Source organism: Penicillium crustosum (genome assembly GCF_028827405.1).
Source record: "Penicillium crustosum strain IBT 35664 chromosome Unknown utg000005l_segment0_segment0, whole genome shotgun sequence".
NCBI classification, from domain to species: domain Eukaryota; kingdom Fungi; phylum Ascomycota; class Eurotiomycetes; order Eurotiales; family Aspergillaceae; genus Penicillium; species Penicillium crustosum.
Genome location: NW_026623126.1, coordinates 4,256,529 through 4,274,759, shown reverse-complemented (window position 1 = coordinate 4,274,759; position 18,231 = coordinate 4,256,529). Strand labels below are relative to the sequence as shown.

The window sequence follows — 18,231 nt, the reverse complement described above, 5'->3', positions numbered from 1 at the left end:
CTGAATGATGCATCTTGAACCGATCATGTTCTTCATCCCTTGTTCATTCTCTTATCAATTGTCCTATCTCGTTCCCTCAATGTAGCGACAAGTCTGCAGATTTCTTTTGTACGGGCTCTGATCAATCCATCCTTCTTACATGCGCGCTTTGAGCTTCTCGGCCGTTTCCTGAAGTGGATACTTGTGGTGCTTTGTTTTGCTACGGACGCGTTCGCCGTCTTGAGGTGTGATATACCGAGCTTCAACTGCGGGGTTGTACCCCAACCCAGAGACCCTGCTAATATCTTCATCTGGAATAGGACGGCTGACCTGTCCATCGGCACGTTTATAGATCGTTACCACCACTGCTCCCCCTAGCCCGAGATTGTGCTGCAAAGCGGCATCAGTGCCAGGGACCAAACGGTTGTTGGCCCAACCGCGGAGCTGCCAAGTGAGTTCTGCACACTGAGCTAGCCCCGTGGCTCCTAGAGGGTGACCCTTTGAGATCAGCCCGCCAGATGGGTTAACAACTAGGCCGCGACCTCCATACGTGATGTCCCCCCCGACGGACCATCTCATGGGCTTTTCCTGGCTCCGAAAATCCAAGTGCGTCAAGCAACAGAAGCTCGTTTGTGGAAAAACAATCGTGCAGCTCGCAAACCCCGATATCTTTTACTCCGACACCAGCCTCCTGCATCGCCAGCTGGGCAGCTTGGCGCGACATATTGAACCCGACGAGGTCTATTGCGCTTCGGGAATATACCTCTGGTCCATCGGTCAACAGCCGTTGGCCAGCCATCAGAATAGCCTGGGATTTGAGGTGAGGTCGTGCATCCAAGAACCGTTGGGAGACAATGATGGCCGCTGCAGCACCATCACTCGTTGGGGAGCACTGGAGCTTGGTCAGGGGTCCATAGATTTGTGTCTTTGGGTCCAAAATCTGATCCAAAGAGTATGCAGTTCGGAACTGGGCGTACGGGTTTCGCTGGGAGTGTTCATGCGACACCCGAGCAATTTCAGCGAAGTCTTCCGCTTTGGCGCCATATCTGTTTACATGATCAGCACCAAGTCGAGATGCAAGTCTCCGGGCACTCTACTTGTCCATGTACTCCTGTCCGGCATTTCCAAAATACTGGGCATTTCGAGGGCTTTGGTGTTTACCGAATGTGTCCTCCATCATTTCGGTCGATGGACCCAATGGACTCGGCCGATCGTCCCATACACTCTTAATTGAACCCGGGCGCATCTGTTCGAAGCCGACGACGAGGACACAATCAGCTTGGCCTCCTTTGACCAGGGTACGTGCAAGATGGAGACCAGTGGATCCAGTGGCACACGCGTTGTTTGTATTATAGATTGGGATCCCCGTCATTCCTAGCTGGTACATGATCCGTTGACCAGAAGTCGTGTCGCCATAACAATAGCAGGCCACACCTGCCTGTACATCATCGTATGTGATATGCGCATCGATTAAGGCTTTGACTGCTGCCTCATATCCCAGTTCTGGATCTGTCAGGATAGAGAGACATGAGCAACATAGTATATCGGCCAGAGACTACGTGGCAAGGGATAATCTCACATTCACGAGTGCGACGCGGTTTCAGGAACTGAGTCATCCCCACCCCCAAAACGTATGATTGAGACTGAGATGCCATGGTAAATTGTGAAGACTCGAAGTTGTGAAACTGAACTTAGTCATTATTCACCTTCCAGGGCTACATTCATATATAAACAATATTTAAGCTCGTTAGTAGCCGAGCTTCCGAGGTACGTTGCCCTTTTCCCCTCATCACCCTCATCTCTTTTAGCAAGGTCATGAAGCCGACTATATGACAATCTTGGTCTTTTTTTTAAATGATGCATTCTGCCTATACAAAGTGTATATTGATTCCTGTATAGCCTATTTAAATCGCATAAAGCTTTCCCCACAACTCCGCAATTGATATGTATTGCAGGCTAATGATCGCATGAGTACCTACGAAGAAGTTAAGGGACTTGATCATCGAAATATTACTTGTGATTATTGTGATGTACATCGATTTAGATACGTATGAAATGGCCTGAGGCACTGTTTACATATGTGCTATGATGGAATCCTCACAATTCCACTTGCAACTACAACTGTCAGGTTGCACTTGATATTCCATACATTCCATATAGTCCATATACACCGGATACAAATCAAAAAGGTACCTTTTGTCTTTGAACCCCTCTTTCTCAATACTTCGCTCTTTCTCGGCGGTTTCTGAACATCCTCGGCCTCCCCCGCACCAGGAGCTTTGCTATCAAAATGCCGACATGTTGATTCTAGATTTCAGTCCCAGTATGTTTCATAGCAGATTCCCTTCAACATGGCAGTTCTCACATACGTACGGAGACTTACTGGGCCAAAATTCCTTTCTAACGTCTCATGTAGATCCCACGAATCCCTCGATTGCCGCCTCTTAAAGCAAGAAGTGTGTCACGCTGCATTCGATTACGAGCATTACACGCGCGTGCGACCGAATTTCTTCAAAGCCAAGATCCCGATCTATCCGAGTCCCAGCGAACGGTGCGAGAATCTATTTCGAAAATATGCTGGGATTTCCCGGACAGTTACTGGGCCCAGGTAGACGAGTCGCATCGATTTCCAACCGAACTCTATGAGGCTTTGGCAGGCCAGGGTTGGTTGGGTATCTGCCTGCCACAACGCTATGGAGGCTCTGAACTTGGTATTTCGGAAGCAGCAGTAATGATGCAGACTATTGCGGAGTCAGGGGGAGGCATGACGGGTGCGTCGTCTATCCATATGAATATCTTTGGCTTGGAGCCAGTTGCCAAGTTTGGGACCGAGGAGCAGAAAGAACGGTGGCTCACTCCGCTCATTTCTGGTCACCACAAAGCCTGCTTTGGAGTCACGGAGCCCAATACGGGCTTAGATACCCTGCAATTGCAGGCAACCGCGCGCCGGTCGGGGGATGGCTATGTGCTATCGGGACAAAAGGTCTGGATTTCCACTGCGCAGCGAGCTGACAAGATCCTCATTCTGGTGCGCACTACACCACGCGACCGAGTGAAAAGGCCATCACAGGGTCTGTCACTTTTCTACACAGATCTACAAGTTCCTCAGGTCCAAATGACTGAAATACCAAAGATGGGCCGGGCTGCTGTGGACACAAACTCCCTGTTCTTCGATAACTGGCATGTCTCAATGGAAGACCGCGTAGGAGAAGAAAACGAAGGATTTCGAATGATTCTTCACGGAATGAATGCCGAAAGGATTCTGATCGGCGCAGAGGCTCTTGGGCTAGGATTTGCTGCCTTGCGTCGTGCGGCTTTGTATTCCAATGACCGACATGTATTTGGGCGACCGATCGGTCAGAACCAGGGAATCCAGCATCCCCTGGCGGACAGCTGGATGAAATTGGAGGCGGCGCGTATGATGATCTACCAGGCTGCTCGACTTTATGACCAGGGATACACTGGTGGTGAGTATGCCAACGCTGGAAAATACCTGGCTGCAGAGGCAGCCTTTGAGGCCTGTGAGCGAGCCATACTCACACATGGCGGGATGGGATATGCGAAAGAATATCACGTTGAGCGATATCTTCGAGAAGTGTTTATTCCTCGTATTGCACCTGTTAGTAGAGAAATGATTTTGAACTACATAGGGGAACGGGTGCTTGGTCTCCCAAAGTCATACTGAGTGGGATAGTTTTGGAAAGCCTCGGGTCTTCAATTAAACCAGAGCTGTGCAAGGCCTGACATCACGTTCAGTAGATATTATCATAATTTGAGAGTTCCATCGGTGAATTTCGGTGTTTTGCTACAATATTGGTTCGGCAATCTACCCCTCTAATGCCTTTTTAATGCGGAACATCTCAATGACCTTGAAAGCGGGGATGTTTTTATAGATCGTCGTCAACCATATATGCGGGGGTAATCTCATCACTTGAAAGGAACATTTTTCTATATATATATTTTTTCTTTTTGCTCTCAGTACTACATTAAAAAGAGCAGATATGACAACAACTAGGACCATTCTCAAAGGCTGCCCCTTGGTTAGGACGACTACCACACAAGTGTTGGAGCCTCGTAAATATGATATCCATTCAGCATCATATTTGGGGAATCCCCAATTCCGTTGCAGTCACGCTTCAGCATATGCCCATGGTCCCTTGTCGGGGATTCGAATTCTTGATCTGACGCGTGTTCTCGCGGTGAGTTTCTGATATTCGTACAAGTTTGGAAATGATCAATGACTGAAACATGCCAGGGACCATTCTGTACACAGATTCTCGCTGACTATGGCGCCGAGGTTCTCAAGGTTGAAAATCCTAAAGGGGGTGTACGTCCCTGGCTATCTTTCTTTGCCTATTTGGGTAGATTTGATACTTACCAGGGATACAGGATGACACTCGCTTGTGGCGAACGGCAGCAGAGAAAGATATTTGGAAACTCACGGGCAAAGACATGTCTGCATATTTCTGCGCAATTAATCGGAACAAAATGTCCATCACCTTGAACCTCAAACAAGACAAAGGCCGGGAGGTCCTTTTTCGACTTGTCAAAAAGTCCGACGTGGTGTCAGTAATCCCACTCAATCTTAATTGAACAATTTCCCGTACTAAATTTAGCACAGAGTAGAAAACTTTGTTCCAGGAAAGATGGATAAGATGGGCATTGGATACGAAAAGCTACGAGAAATCAATCCGCTTATCATACATGCAAGCGTCTCTGGTAAGTGCTCTATCACCACTGATTCATATCCACTGTAAGCAAGGAGTATTCCTAACTTTAGTGCCTGCTAGGATACGGCGCTAGTGGCCCATATTCCCATCGTGCAGGTTACGACGCCATTGCTGCAGCCGAAGCAGGCATGCTACACATCACTGGCGAGAGCAATGGACCCCCAACACGGCCTGGTCTTGGTCTCACCGATATGAGCACCGGTCTGTACCTGCATGGGGCAATTCTTGCCGCGCTTTATGCTCGCAGGGATACATGTCGGGGCCAGAAAATTGATGTGTCCTTATTTGAGAGCCAGGTATCGTTGCTTTCTAATGTAGCAATGTCCTGGCTGAATGCTGGCGAACATGCGAAGCGCTGGGGTACAGAGCATCCGAGCATCGTCCCTTATCAAGCTTTCAAGACAAAGGACGGCCACCTGGTTCTGGGAGCTACGAACAATCGCCAGTTTCAAACCCTTTGCCGTTTGATGAAACTATCAGGTTTGCCGACTGACCCACGGTTTGTTGATAACAGCTCTCGTGTCCAAAATCGGGCCGGACTAAAAGGAATACTTGAACCGATCATAAACGCTAAGGCGACAAAAGTTTGGCTGGCTATCTTAGAGGGTAGTGGATTACCGTATGGGCCTGTGAACACGATAGAAGAAGTGTTCTCACACCCACAAACCGCTGCGAGGGACATGGTTTACAGTCTCCCTCACAAGGCATCAGTGTCAGGGCAGATCAGAGTACTAGGTTTGTGCTTCATCAGGGCCAGACGTTACATACACTGATACAGGTAATCATTCAGGAACCCCTGTCAAGTTTAGTGAGACAAAGCCTCAACTTCGAAGATCGCCACCAAGTCTAGGGGAGCATACAAATTCCACGCTTGAGAGGATGGGATTTTCACCCAAGGAGATTAGAGCAATGCGAGAACAGGGCATTGTATGACGATCCTACTGGGTAATTGGCCAAACTACATACATAATTTTATGTGACCATTGTTCCTTATTCCCATAATTTTCAGCAATAGCAAAAAAGAAAACATAAAAGCAAATTGACTGGTAGGCCTCGAGAGCCCAAGTTACAGTGTTGAGTGGCTGGCGCAAAGGATGCCGCAGCAAAATTGACCGAGTCCAACGTCACTCGTCACAAGAGTTGGCGTAGCTGAGATAGAATTACAATACTCATGGCTAGCTGAGATAGCTAGGATAATTCAATGAACCCCAGTTCGTGCCAATTTCCAGGCCATCATGCAGGCCGAATTGAAATCCTGTACAACAGTTGGTTAGTGATCTCCAAATACCATCGTCCCTGCTCCACCTCTCGGGTCGAGGTCACAGCTGTATATAGTCATATGCAGCAATTGTGAAATTGACTGCATCAGGGAGTTTTGACTGGGAACAAATACCTGTATTGTTTGGTCGCCAATAATTTCCCCGCACTGCACGAGAGATCGTGAAAGGCGTCGTCATTTGTGAGCTGAGCTGTGCGCTGATGCGAGGCTTGCATTAAAATGTGACAAGACAGCATTCGTACCAATATGTGGTAAGGGGTCCAAGGTCCCATTCGATGTCGATCAATAATTGCTTTTTATGGAGTCTCTGGCTGATGTGCTACCATCGCAAGGTGAAAGAAATAATATAAAAGCACTCACTTCGATCCAGTCTCCCAAATAACCCTTTCCCTGATAATTTCGAATGCACCTCTTCGGGCGATTGAGAAAAAGTTCTTCGAAACGAAGTATTGCTTCAACAATTTCAATAATCTCAGCATCAGATAAAATGGCATCTGAATCATCTGCCCACGAGTACTACCAGATTCAAGCCCGGTTTCCGGCCAACGATTCTAATCCTGATGATGGCATCAACCGCAAGGTCTTTGTCCGGCAGGATATTGATGAATGGAGTAGCAAGAAGTCGAACAAAAAGCAAGTTGATCTTTTCATTCTAGCTCTGGACAATTTCCAGAAGTTAGATCCCAAAGAAAGACTCTCGTACTTTCAAGTGGCTGGTAGGTCGTGCCTCCAATTTATGAGCTTCTGTTTACGGTACTTGACATGTATTTGACCAGGTATTCATGGACAACCCTTTGTACGATGGGATGATCCTAGCCCAGAGCCCATGAAAAATGGCTACTGTTTCCACTCTCATGTGATATTCCCAATTTGGCACCGGCCATATGTGCTGCTTTTTGAGGTAGGATGACCTCTTATCTGAGACAAACTGGGCGGTACTGACTCCATTCTAGCAAGCCGTGCAAGACATCATGATCAAGGAGATTATCCCTCAATTTCCGGAAGCCCATCAAGCCTCATGGCGTGAACAGGCAGAGTCGTGGCGTCTTCCCTTCTGGGACTGGGCACGAAACAGTCGTGTCCCTGACTTGGCAAAATACCCTACCATCACTGTTGCTAGACCCCAGGGTGGATCGGTTCGAATCAACAATCCCCTGTTTCAGTTTCGCATGCCCACGGACAAGCCGATGCGAAGCGAGGGTGTCGGTACTGAAAACACGTGGGAAAATGACAGCGAACAGGAAGAGTACAAGAATGTACGTATATGTAGGATCTAGCCAACGTGGAAAACAAACGAGCTAACTCATTAGTTCGGCAATGCGATCGGAACCAGCCGTTGGCCGGATGAAGAGGACCAGAATCCAAACAGTGAGGGCTGGCGACATGGTGTAGTCAATAACCGAAAAGTGGCAGATGCCTTCAACTCCCACGAAGGATACAACGACAAGAATCATGGTCCTGCGGCTGAAATGGTCTATCGACTGCTCACTGTTCCCATGGACTACACTACCTTTGCAAGCACAAATCCCACCTCGAAAGATCAAAACGTTGATGAGGACTTGAACATAGAATATGTGAGTGTATTTATTTGATACATCACATCACAAGAACTAACCAGAAATTCGCCCGAATAGATCCACAACAATGTGTAAGTACTTCATCACTCCTCGAGTGTCATCGCAGGGGAATTTCCATGTCAACATCTGCTGTATGGTACTCTCATTTGCTTCAACACTAACAATATTGTTTCAAAGCCACGGTTGGACGGGCTCTGCAGGACATATGGGAAATGTACCAGTTGCCTCTTTTGATCCGTTGTTCTTCTTGCATCACTGGTAAGTATACCCCTTTCGAAAAGCTAGTAATGAAACTCCGATCAACAATTTCTTGCAGCAACATCGACCGTCTATTTGCTATTTGGCAAGCTCTCAACCCGGACAAATGGATGGATAACATACCTGCCGACAACACTACCATCCTTGATTCATTCGGCAAAGAGCACCTCGTGAATGGAAACACGCCTCTTCAGCCATTTAGGCGTGATGCTGAGGGGAATTATTGGACCCCTGAAGGAATTAGATTTCCCCCCAATCTAGGATATTCCTATCCAGAACTTCCACGATGGGAGACTAAATACCACCAGGAGGACGGAACATTCAACCAAGTTTTGTTCAAGGAAAATATCACCACCATCGTTAATAAATTGTATGGCGTATCGCGTGATTTGGCATTGGATCCCAAAGCTCCAACCCCGGAGGGTGTTGAGGCAATTGACGGTGGGCTCAAAATTCCCGACTTCGCCTTCAGCGTTCGCTTCTTGAAGTAAGTTACCCTTGAGGAATACATGCCACAACAAGAAGTGATAGCTAATTATTCTAAATAATGTAGATATGCGTTGGGAGGGCAACCTTTCTGGGTCAAATTGTATCTCGCCCAAGAGGACGGCATTCAAACCCCACTAACAGACTTGATCGCCGAGGTTTACAACTTCAGCCAAAAGCCCGAGTTAGATGGTTCTTCGGTCTGTGGGAACTGCACAAAGGGACAAAAGTCGCGTGTCAAGTCAACTGCTTACATTCCAATTACCCCGGTTCTCTACAAGCTTATCAGGGGTGGACGGAAACTGAAGTCGTTGACTCGCGACGAGGTTCTGGCGTATATAAGAAAGCGCGCGTACTGGCGGGTATTCAAGGCAAGCAAACCCTAACCATTGACTCTCACATCCTCCTGGTATGAAAATCACTGACGGTTCGCAGAACGAGAAAGAATTACCTCGCTACGACGTTGAGAAGCTGGAGCTAGAAATCATTGGCAGCAGCAATGACACCAAGCACTTCACCAACCCCGCTATTCCACCAGCCTTTGAAAACTTCAAGAAAGAGCCTACCATTACTGGCGGTGCTGATGGAGCGCTGGATCCAGAGCTGAAGCAGGCGAAAATTGACCCACCAGCTCCCCGGTAAGCTCCCACCCCTACAAATGAAGGGATAGACATGAAAACATGATCGCTAACTCCAATCAGGCCGAAACGACCAAGAGCGAACCTACCACTCCATGGCAGTCTTCAATTCCAGCAGACTCTCAAGGCAGATAGCGTCATTCTTCTCGAGTCGTCAAGCGTGGATCCTGTCACACCCGACAATGGCATTGACATGACCCAGATTTCAATCATGGATGCAGAGAACGACACCATCTTCCATATCTCCATTCGCCGAGCCCAAGGTCAAATTATCTTCAATGCCAAGATTGGTGGATCATGGGGCGAGGAGGAACGAATCAACATTGCCCGTCGCTTCGACAGTGAAGATGGTGCGACAATTTTGATTCACGACCAAGGAGAGGGCTTCGAAGTTTCTATTGACTGGGTCCATGCAATTTGGTTTGCGAAACGTGCCCAGGGCAAGGCAGCACGATCAATTCGTTATGAACTTGGTAACGAGGAAGGAACTTCAGTTTTATCTGATGATCTTGAAGTGCGCACCTATCCCTCGATGAAAGCTTTGTTCCTTCAAAAGCATGCTCATGAGGAGGAGAAGTAGCCATCTGTCGTTGATCTGCAGTTTTATAGTGGTACTAGGGAAGCTAGGAATATTAATTTGATCAAATTAAGAAAAAGCCTCGGTATCACAAAATTATCATTGTCTTAGTGTATTGGTTAGCTACTGCAATTATAGAGCATTTCGCTTTCAGTGCCAGACCAATCGATATACCGATCAATACTTGTGGGTTTACTGTTTAATGTATATATCGCCGCACTTCGTTCGGTGTTATATTCAAATGTCTTTACAGTGATATTGATAGTAGTAACATCTTTCCTCGCCCGAGCTTTCGGTAGTATCGCCTTTAGTGTTACAGCCATAGTACCTCTATTCTTCCGCTATACCGCAATTATATTATGTTATACTATCGACGTGCCAAAGGTATCAGGTAAATACGAATAATACATAATCATTTTATAAGGAGCAAAGCCGCACTAAAGACCTCCAATTGCATTTACGAAGGTAACGAAATTGGGTTCTTTCGCGGAAGATGTACTTTTTCAGTATAGAAATTTTCGTCTAAACTCTTCATACATGGAAATGAAGCCATATTTATGTATTTCCTTGCTTCCTGTAGAACCATTCATTCCTTTCCATGAGACTTGCTTTTTCTGATGAGAACCAGAAAGCCTTGTAGGCAATGAACGGTGTCATTCCTAAGCGCTGTGTTGCCCATGACTCTATGGTTCGCACATGGATTAATGAAGGCGACGATGCATGAGAAGCAGTCTGAATTGCAATATCATTTCTTGATTCCAGTATTCTCGAATTTGTATGGTGGAATAGGTAATAGAGGCGTCAAGCTGCATCGACGCCGCTAGTCTCGATTCCGTAGGAGTCCGGAATTCTTGGCGTGCAAGAATTGACATGTCGCAAAGATGCAACGTATGCATAAAATCAATTAAGGCTTAGCGTTGAACAACTCCAAAGACATGTTAATTATGACAAATTAACTTGGATCTTCAACACGTTAGAATCGAGGGGGGGAACGACGACAACGAACCGACAGGCCTCGCGGCAATATATCTAGGTAACTATGGAACACGATAGGTATGAGCTAATGACGAGAATCGATGCTGTCCCACGAGAACTTAGTCAAAATCGACATATGACAATTACCAACTGGCTAGGCCAACGTTACCGTCAACTACAACTGAGGCAGGATGGCGGTAGGGGGCACATAGAGAAGTGAGAGATGGAAAGGTGGAGGGTCCACTCCACAACAATCATTATGTAACGATTTACTATGCATGGGTTTGGATTTGTGGGATTTACGGGGTACAGAAATGGCTTTATTCCACATTCTTTTACGCATTAGCATCTGTATACTCTGGGGGAGATCCCATTTGGCGTTTGGCTTCAAGCTCTTGCTTCAGTTAGATGAAGCGCCTGCGCAGTCATATGCAACTAGTTAGACTGCAACAGGTTAATTGAAATCCGATTGATTGATTAATTGATTTATAGGTGACTGAGCGCTGCGAGTGGCACTCCAGGCACTGCAACGGATGAATCTTTCCCCCGCCTGATGCTGCCAAATTCTATGATTTACGGCGAAGGACGTGCTCTTGTAAGCTTTTGTTGTTATCGTCTATCTGCGGTTTATGGGTATGCAGTACCTACTTTTGAATTCATTGCTTTATTTGCGTCATCATCACTGGGTATGGGACTGTAGACACCTACCTTTAGTTTAAGGCTTGAACAAACATGACTATAAGCATAGAAAAGCGCGTTTGATATTGGAATAATGCCTTTTGTTCTTTGTATATAAATGATTCTCCGCGATCATAATGCTTGGCTAGGTTAAGGCCAGTAATAAATCCCAAGGTCAACATCCCTCTTCAGTTTAGGATCCACGCGCAGATATCCAAGCTTTTTCAAATCGTCAAATTTCTGGGTAACCAGCTCGGCCACAATCCCCCCCAAACAGAGCACTCCCTTGCACGTTCAAATGGGTATTGTCCGCTGGGTTGAGGTTGTATGTAAAAGCGTTTTCTGGCCCGATTGCATTGAGGTATCGGGTGCTAGCTTCATTCAGGTCAATATACGCAGTATTTGAGCGATGGGCAGCAGTGATGGTGGCCATAGTCTCATTGGCGAGACTCATGACGATACGCGGTGTCCCTGTTGAGTTATCGTAGTTGCGCCGAGATAGAGGAGTGACGAGAATCGGTGTAGCTCCAGCATCAGTAGCCTCAGTCACGAATCTTTCAAGATTGCTGGTGTATTGTGACAATGAAATGTTCGCAGCTGGCTTTTGGTCGTTGTGCCCGAATTGGATTGTCACAAATGGATGATAGTTGTCTCGAATTTGTCTCACAGTCGTTAAAACATCATCCCAATCACCCCCATCTCGAAAGCTAACAGTAGTTGCACCGTTGTGGCCGAAGTTGCGACCAGAGGCTCCTTTAAAAAGAGTTGTGTTGAGAAACCCGTCTCCCCATCCTCCACCGTTCGAGGATTGAGTAGCTGTAGTGCTGTCGCCCGCCAGAACAAAGAATGGAGACTTTTGCAAGTGTTTGAAGGTACTGGAAGGATACGCCTGAACATAAGATATGATACTGAGGAGAGCTACTCCGGTTGTTTTTAAGCTTATGCTCATTGTTGTGTCCCTGGATGTAATCCTGTTAAGTTATGGAGAATCAGAATCATTTGCACCAAAGACATCTTTGATATGAACATATAGCACTCCGACGTGGGGGGAATAGAGTCATTTCTCCCGTTGGTGGAAATCTGTTGACGCAGAAAAGTAATTTGCGGGGTTTTGATGAATCAAGTGACGACATTCCAACAGATTCTCGCGGTCAAATGTCCCGAAGGTAGTATGGCCAAGGAACAACATCTTCGAGGAATTCTCCGTTGGCTTTCTTCCCAACCCGAGGTCCGTTGTCGGATCTTCTTTTCAGTTTCCCCTCCCCGTTGTGTTGCCTTTTACGGTCATTGAGTACGATTTGGCATTTTGAGCAAAGACTGCTAGGCAAATTCCGCAAAATGAATATGCATCTGCATTTCAATTCATAAATCCTCCTTCTTTCTTAGAATACCTCCATTCTACCAGCCCCGCGTTAGCTCAAAGCTGCAGTGTTTCGGACACAAGCTCCGCCACTTTCACCAATTCCTCGTCATGCATGTTCCTACCAACGAGCTGCACACAGCACGGAGCCCCCTCGATATCATCAGCCACATCTCATATTCCAAATCAGCATTAGGTTCACCAATCATAATAGGTGATGGGTGGAAAATATAACACTTACAGGGGGGTTTGTAGTTCACACTCCGAATGAATGCCTTGTCGGCGCTCTTGTCCGCCTTCCCATGCGGAATGATGCAGCTCGGGTACTGAGAAAGAAAATTAGTTCAGCCCCGTAGGACTAGAGAACGTGAACTTACATCCATTACATTCCAAAGGACGGTGTAGGGCACAAAGCCAAACAGATCATGGGGTTGGGCGGTACCTTGATAGCCGGGCATGATAATAGCGTCGACTTTTTCCTGCATAATGAGATTGCGGAACTCTTCCTTGATGTAATTGCGCTCCTCGTTGAGGCCATACAATCCTTCAAGTGTCAATGGTGCATACCCATATGGCATGTAGCTATGGTGCAGCGATGTCGATGCCAAAGCAGGAATGGTGGGTTCCCCACTGGCAGCAATGTGCTTAAATGGAGTCTGAGCTGGGTCCATCGAGTACATGCGAAATGCCAGTGTACAGGCATCTCGAATAAGCAGGGTTTTCAGGGGAATGATCTTATTTCCAGCTTCTTGGAGCTTTTCAGTTACTTTTGCAAGAGTTCGCAAAACCGGTGGATGCAGAGGGAAATGGGGATCCTCCTCGATGAACCCGAGTCGCAGGGCGGACTTGGAGGAAACGATGCGCCATGGCGAGAACAAAGCCGAAGAGTCAAGTTGCCATGGGTCTGCATTAGTCACTAGTCTCATAAACAGCTCCAAATCTCTGACTGATGTTGCCAAGGGTCCTGCACAAGCTTTGATCCCAGCCAAGCCTCCACGAGCAGAGCTAGTCTGTCCCCCATATGGAATGCGGTCCGCGGAAGGTTTCAATGAATAGATCCCATTGCAGATAGCCGGGATTCGAATGGAGCCAGCGATGTCTGTACCAACACCCAACACCGATCCTCTCATAGCAATCAATGCCCCTTCTCCTCCAGTCGACCCTCCAGCGGTAAGATTCGATCGATGAGGATTGAGGGTCCGACCGAATACGAAATTGTGCGAATCGGCGGCCTAATATTTTGAGCAATTGTGACAGGTTTAGGATCGTAGGAGCACTCACCATCATTGTCTGGGGAACATTCGTCTTCACATACGGGATGGCTCCCAGGTTGAGCAGAATCTGAACTGCGGGAGAAGTCGAATCCACGGGGCCATTTTTGATAAACGAAGTAAATCCAATCGTTGACGGGATACCATCAATGTTGAAGCAATCCTTTATATGACATCAGTAAACCGTAAACCCAAATTCGTTGTCCACAGTTGTCGACACACCTTAAAACTGATGGGCAACCCATGCAAAGGCCCTACAGGTGTCCCTGTTTTAGATAATATCTCATCCAAATCCTTTGCGCGCTCCAAGGCACGGTCAAAGAAAGTCTCTGTGAGGCATCGAGTCTGTGGGCTCACTGTAAGAGGATGGTCAAACCTTTGAAGGATATGTCAATCATATTAACACATACCACTTGCTGTGCAATCGCAGCGCGAATGCAAAATGCTTCAGTGACCTCATAGGCAGAGAGCTCTTGACAATGGATCTTGGCGAGCAGATCAGTTGCATCATATTTCTCGGTTATCTCGAGTTGTCTTGCCGACAAGATTCCCGACTGGCGTGGAACATCTAGTACATTCATGCCAGATGTCTCGGATATTTGGGTCAGTTGTTCCGGAATTCGCCATTCAGTTGGGATTTTAGCAGCATCCTCAAGTTGCTTCCTGTGCACAAGGACTTCCCATGGTTCGGTCTCCATTGTTGAGTGTGTGGTATTGTATGTTGAGAAAAGATGAAAGAGAACAAAGAATAGAGAAAGTCGGAGATGGGGAGAAAAGAGAAGGAAAGTGAAAGTGAAAGCGAAGTCGGAAGATATTTATATCCAAGGCGAAAACGCAGAAGCCAGCGCATCAAACATGTGGGGATACAAGAGAGTCAAGTAAATTACTCGAATAAGGTTCACACTGGGAATTTGATATCTAACTATTTCTCTGTTCCCCCTAGACTCCTTTTCTTGTTGAGCTCATATTACTCGTCGTGCGGAGCATTACCACCCCTTCTATTATAGGATCTACAACCTAGCAAGCTCAATGTAGACCCAAAGTGATATAGCTAATTTGACCTCGGTAGAAATCTCTGGATCATACAGTAGGGCACTCAAAAGTTTCTTCTGAGTCTATCGCATGGCTATCCGAGCCACGTATGGGCCGGCAAGCCTCGGGAAAGCTACATGTCGACACTTATGTTAAGGATCCTGGTAAAAGGCATGCCTATCAAGGCTTATCATCAGTCTCGTGTCAAACGCCACCTCCTCAAGCACGCCTTTCCATTATCATTAGTTCCATATTTTCATTAATAAAGCTTACCAGCTGAAATAAAAATCTTCGCTACAATCAAAAGTCGTTTCCAGGAGAACGAGATCGTACGTGCCGTCAGGTACTGTCGCCCTGGTTTTTGCAACGCTTCAGCCCGGTCCACCTTGCTGCCCGAGTGCTATCAATACATTCATGAGCTCCCAAATCCCATGAATACTTCTTCTGGGAATTTCGGGACAGAACGAAAAGCAAGTACCTGAGTTTGGGTTAGTTATAACCATTCACTTCAACGTTGGAAGTCGATTTGATGCAGCATCCTGGCCTCCATTCCATGCCCCACCGATGTGACCTGAGCCTAGCCTTGCACTACGAGACAGAAGATCCGACTGCGACTGTGACAACTTCTCCAACAATCCCCACGGCCAGCCACAACTGGACTAGCAGACGTTAGTCCGGTACGCTATACTGGGACGATGGTGAGAAAGACATACAAGGATCGGCCTATACCGTACACCCTGGTAATGTGATCCAAGAAGAAAACGCCATATTCCTCGAGTTTTAAAAATTTCGCACCTGAATCGGGTAGAGTGGACAGTGTGTCTTCGCTTAGACGAGGCCCTCTGGCCTCTTTGTACATGACACACTTGTGGGAATTTGGATGGCCCGTTTGCAGGTTTCAAATTCATATTTGTAGAACAACTCGGTGTGATACAGTCGTAAAAGTTATATAATGAAGTTCTATTGCACACCAGCAATGTCCCTCCTGATATTTTCTTTTGCATCTCTTGTCTGCCATCGTTTTCACGGTGATGATTCCAGTCAGCAGATAACGGATATATCCAGGGTTATACTGAAGAACTGATGAGACGCATATTTTCTCTCCTTTGCCTTCGGACAATGTTTACAATTCCAAGCTTTGGCTAAGTAGTATGTCCGTCGGAAATAACTTGGAACTCTCAAGGGTCCGACGAGTCAAATGCGGCCAACTCGGCCCACTGATGCTCCAGCTCCCGCATTATCCAGGAAGTGCGCCATCCTAGCACTTTTTCCACTCGACTCAAAAATTGCAATGATCCTTCCTGTTCGACTACATTCCGAAGACAGTACCCAACTAAGGACAGGTTAGCAGGCAAGAGGATCGAGGGATATGGAGCGCACACGAACAGCGATGTAATAAATGTGATGCCATGAAATAGGCATTCTCTACGTTTTCGTTGGACAGTGATAGACCAATAACCATGACAAGATGGTCAGCAATCGTTTTCTAGGATCAGTATTAGCCTGCAAATATAGTTTCCCAGAGCTTTGGTTTGACTACCTCCTGCACACGCCTTGTGCGGGCCCTTTCGTAATCGCTCATATTGTGCGATGGAAATTCAGACAAGGTGAGGAAAATACATGCCGAGTGATAATACTGCATTCCGACCACTTCGGTTGCGGTTAGTAACTTTAGGTCGCATTTTCATTACTCTGAAAACATACCTGCCGGCGGCGATATCATCCATATCACAGGGAAAGGCCGGCCATCAGCCACGCTTGATTCTTGGTATCGAATAGGTTGCCAGGTTGTGGACTTTGCTTGATTCCACTCGTTCACGCTGTCCGATATTTGGCGCCAGGTATCCCGTGCCACAATATGTCCAGGGGCATCGCAGCATACTTGTAGGATGCGAGCACAATGATAAATGATTCTATTAGCGCAAGCAGCGTCATCATGGCGGTGAAACATTGACGAGCGCTCGTAATTCTGCATATCGAGTTGTAAAGGTTGATACTGTACTACCGATGCATAGATAGCTTGTCGTAAAAACTGCCAGCTGATTGCCTCTGCCACTCCGCCAGAGGATGCCGAGCGGGTCATGAGATTCACCAAACGATTGGACCCAAGCAGATGAAACTGTTGGTCAGTGTTAGTTTCCAGCTCCTCATATATACGAAGAATCACGACCGCAATGAGCATGTCCTCGTCACAATTTGTCTCGGCTTCATCCAATGCTGCGATTAATAATTTCAAACATTGACCGTGATAAGCTGAGGCCTCCCAGTCACTATCGTTGGCCAAAATCGCATCATGTCGCGCAGACAAAGCCAGGATGGCTTGCAAGACCATGTTATTCTCCAATGCCCGTCTTGGGACTTCGGTGCTGAAATGTGAATGGATGTCACAAATATCCGCCTATGAAGGTTAGATATGTAACGCTAAGAAGAGACTCGCTTGTAGCTCACCCAGGGGGCTAATTTCTGGATAAAGTGGCGCATCAGCGATGCCTCCCTTAATGTCAGGGTGGATCCATTGTCTGACAGCAGACTGAGTGGACTGTTTGTAGTATCCCGGTGGAGTCGATTCTCATAAACTGGGCTGCGAGCTTGAGCCTGATATGTGGTCGCCGGGTGAAAATCTTGAGTCCATCCACTGCGACTATGTGATATCGGCTCTGGTGCTGGAGTATATTGTTCCAGAGTACCATGCTCATCCCCAACTGATTCTGGTTCTGGCGTGTTGTATTGTTCTACGGCGCTATGTTCGTCCCCAGCCGATCCATCATTTGCCTCAAGGACGAATGTCACTAGATAAGATTAGTGCATGACCGAAATCATAGGCTCTGAACTCCTACCGGGTTGTGACACGTCCACCCAAACTTGTTCTTTATCCCAATCCAGTTCGAATCGAGCAGTGGCACCATTATTTTTCTGGTAAACGTGGTGGACAGGCTTGAACTGGAAGCGTGGATCAAGATGGCACGCCCGACCAAGTCGCAAACATGGAGTGCAAGTTGATGCACCAGCGGGAATCACGCATCGGATATGTCGATGACGACACCTTCCACAGCCCTTGCCTACTCTCATAGAGATATCAGCTCAAGGTGGCTGTTATCGAGGTTCATCTATGTAGAACCTCCCAACATGATGCTGGGGAAGGGTTCCCCGCATATGCTGAGTCATCTTTTGGGGAAGCTCCAAGAAAGTTTTCGACTTCCATGGTTTGCCACTCCCCGGTACTAACCTTAACCTTGGGAAGGACCTTGGGCATAGAATCGAGTCTTCAAGGATTTTTTTGATATGACAATGTTCCTCTCTCTTGATACCTCCGGAGTTCCAGTGATGTCAGTCCATGCGGGCATTTTGAACCAGACCGGGCCGCCAAGGGCCAAGGGCCGCCAATTCTGTT

General features: G+C 47.0%; 7 protein-coding genes across 7 annotated transcripts; 3 read left to right on the top strand and 4 right to left on the bottom strand.

Moving 5' to 3' along the window:
* Window positions 1–135: 135 nt before the first annotated feature.
* On the bottom strand, window positions 136–1,647 carry N7487_012309 (uncharacterized protein; the record flags this gene model as incomplete). Its single annotated transcript, XM_056880039.1, has 4 exons — window positions 1,559–1,647; window positions 1,077–1,488; window positions 547–1,025; window positions 136–509 (listed from the first exon to the last, which is right to left on the bottom strand). The coding sequence occupies exons 1-4, from the start codon at window positions 1,632–1,634 to the stop codon at window positions 136–138; spliced, it is 1,341 nt and encodes a 446-aa protein (XP_056725358.1). The 5' UTR covers window positions 1,635–1,647.
* Window positions 1,648–2,330: 683 nt separating this feature from the next.
* On the top strand, window positions 2,331–3,664 carry N7487_012308 (acyl-CoA dehydrogenase family protein; the record flags this gene model as incomplete). Its single annotated transcript, XM_056880038.1, has 2 exons — window positions 2,331–2,348; window positions 2,396–3,664. 2 exons carry the CDS (start codon window positions 2,331–2,333, stop codon window positions 3,662–3,664), a joined length of 1,287 nt encoding a protein of 428 aa, XP_056725357.1.
* Window positions 3,665–4,216: 552 nt separating this feature from the next.
* On the top strand, window positions 4,217–5,482 carry N7487_012307 (CaiB/BaiF CoA transferase family protein; the record flags this gene model as incomplete). The annotated part of the gene is made up of 4 exons (XM_056880037.1): window positions 4,217–4,306; window positions 4,369–4,544; window positions 4,601–4,698; window positions 4,770–5,482. The coding sequence occupies 4 exons, from the start codon at window positions 4,217–4,219 to the stop codon at window positions 5,480–5,482; spliced, it is 1,077 nt and encodes a 358-aa protein (XP_056725356.1).
* A 993-nt stretch (window positions 5,483–6,475) lies between these two features.
* Window positions 6,476–9,527, top strand: tyr1 (uncharacterized protein; the record flags this gene model as incomplete). The annotated part of the gene is made up of 10 exons (XM_056880036.1): window positions 6,476–6,704; window positions 6,765–6,889; window positions 6,942–7,244; window positions 7,299–7,562; window positions 7,623–7,636; window positions 7,743–7,823; window positions 7,882–8,310; window positions 8,377–8,671; window positions 8,745–8,947; window positions 9,011–9,527. 10 exons carry the CDS (start codon window positions 6,476–6,478, stop codon window positions 9,525–9,527), a joined length of 2,460 nt encoding a protein of 819 aa, XP_056725355.1.
* A 1,882-nt stretch (window positions 9,528–11,409) lies between these two features.
* N7487_012305 (rhamnogalacturonan acetylesterase) lies at window positions 11,410–12,126 on the bottom strand (the record flags this gene model as incomplete). The annotated part of the gene is made up of 1 exon (XM_056880035.1): window positions 11,410–12,126. One exon carries the CDS (start codon window positions 12,124–12,126, stop codon window positions 11,410–11,412), a length of 717 nt encoding a protein of 238 aa, XP_056725354.1.
* Window positions 12,127–12,594: 468 nt separating this feature from the next.
* N7487_012304 (uncharacterized protein) lies at window positions 12,595–14,506 on the bottom strand (the record flags this gene model as incomplete). Its single annotated transcript, XM_056880034.1, has 6 exons — window positions 12,595–12,710; window positions 12,779–12,863; window positions 12,915–13,769; window positions 13,819–13,971; window positions 14,031–14,153; window positions 14,219–14,506. The coding sequence occupies 6 exons, from the start codon at window positions 14,504–14,506 to the stop codon at window positions 12,595–12,597; spliced, it is 1,620 nt and encodes a 539-aa protein (XP_056725353.1).
* Window positions 14,507–16,018: 1,512 nt separating this feature from the next.
* On the bottom strand, window positions 16,019–17,909 carry N7487_012303 (Zn(II)2Cys6 transcription factor; the record flags this gene model as incomplete). Its single annotated transcript, XM_056880033.1, has 6 exons — window positions 16,019–16,173; window positions 16,227–16,326; window positions 16,381–16,490; window positions 16,545–17,238; window positions 17,289–17,629; window positions 17,678–17,909. 6 exons carry the CDS (start codon window positions 17,907–17,909, stop codon window positions 16,019–16,021), a joined length of 1,632 nt encoding a protein of 543 aa, XP_056725352.1.
* Window positions 17,910–18,231: the final 322 nt, after the last annotated feature.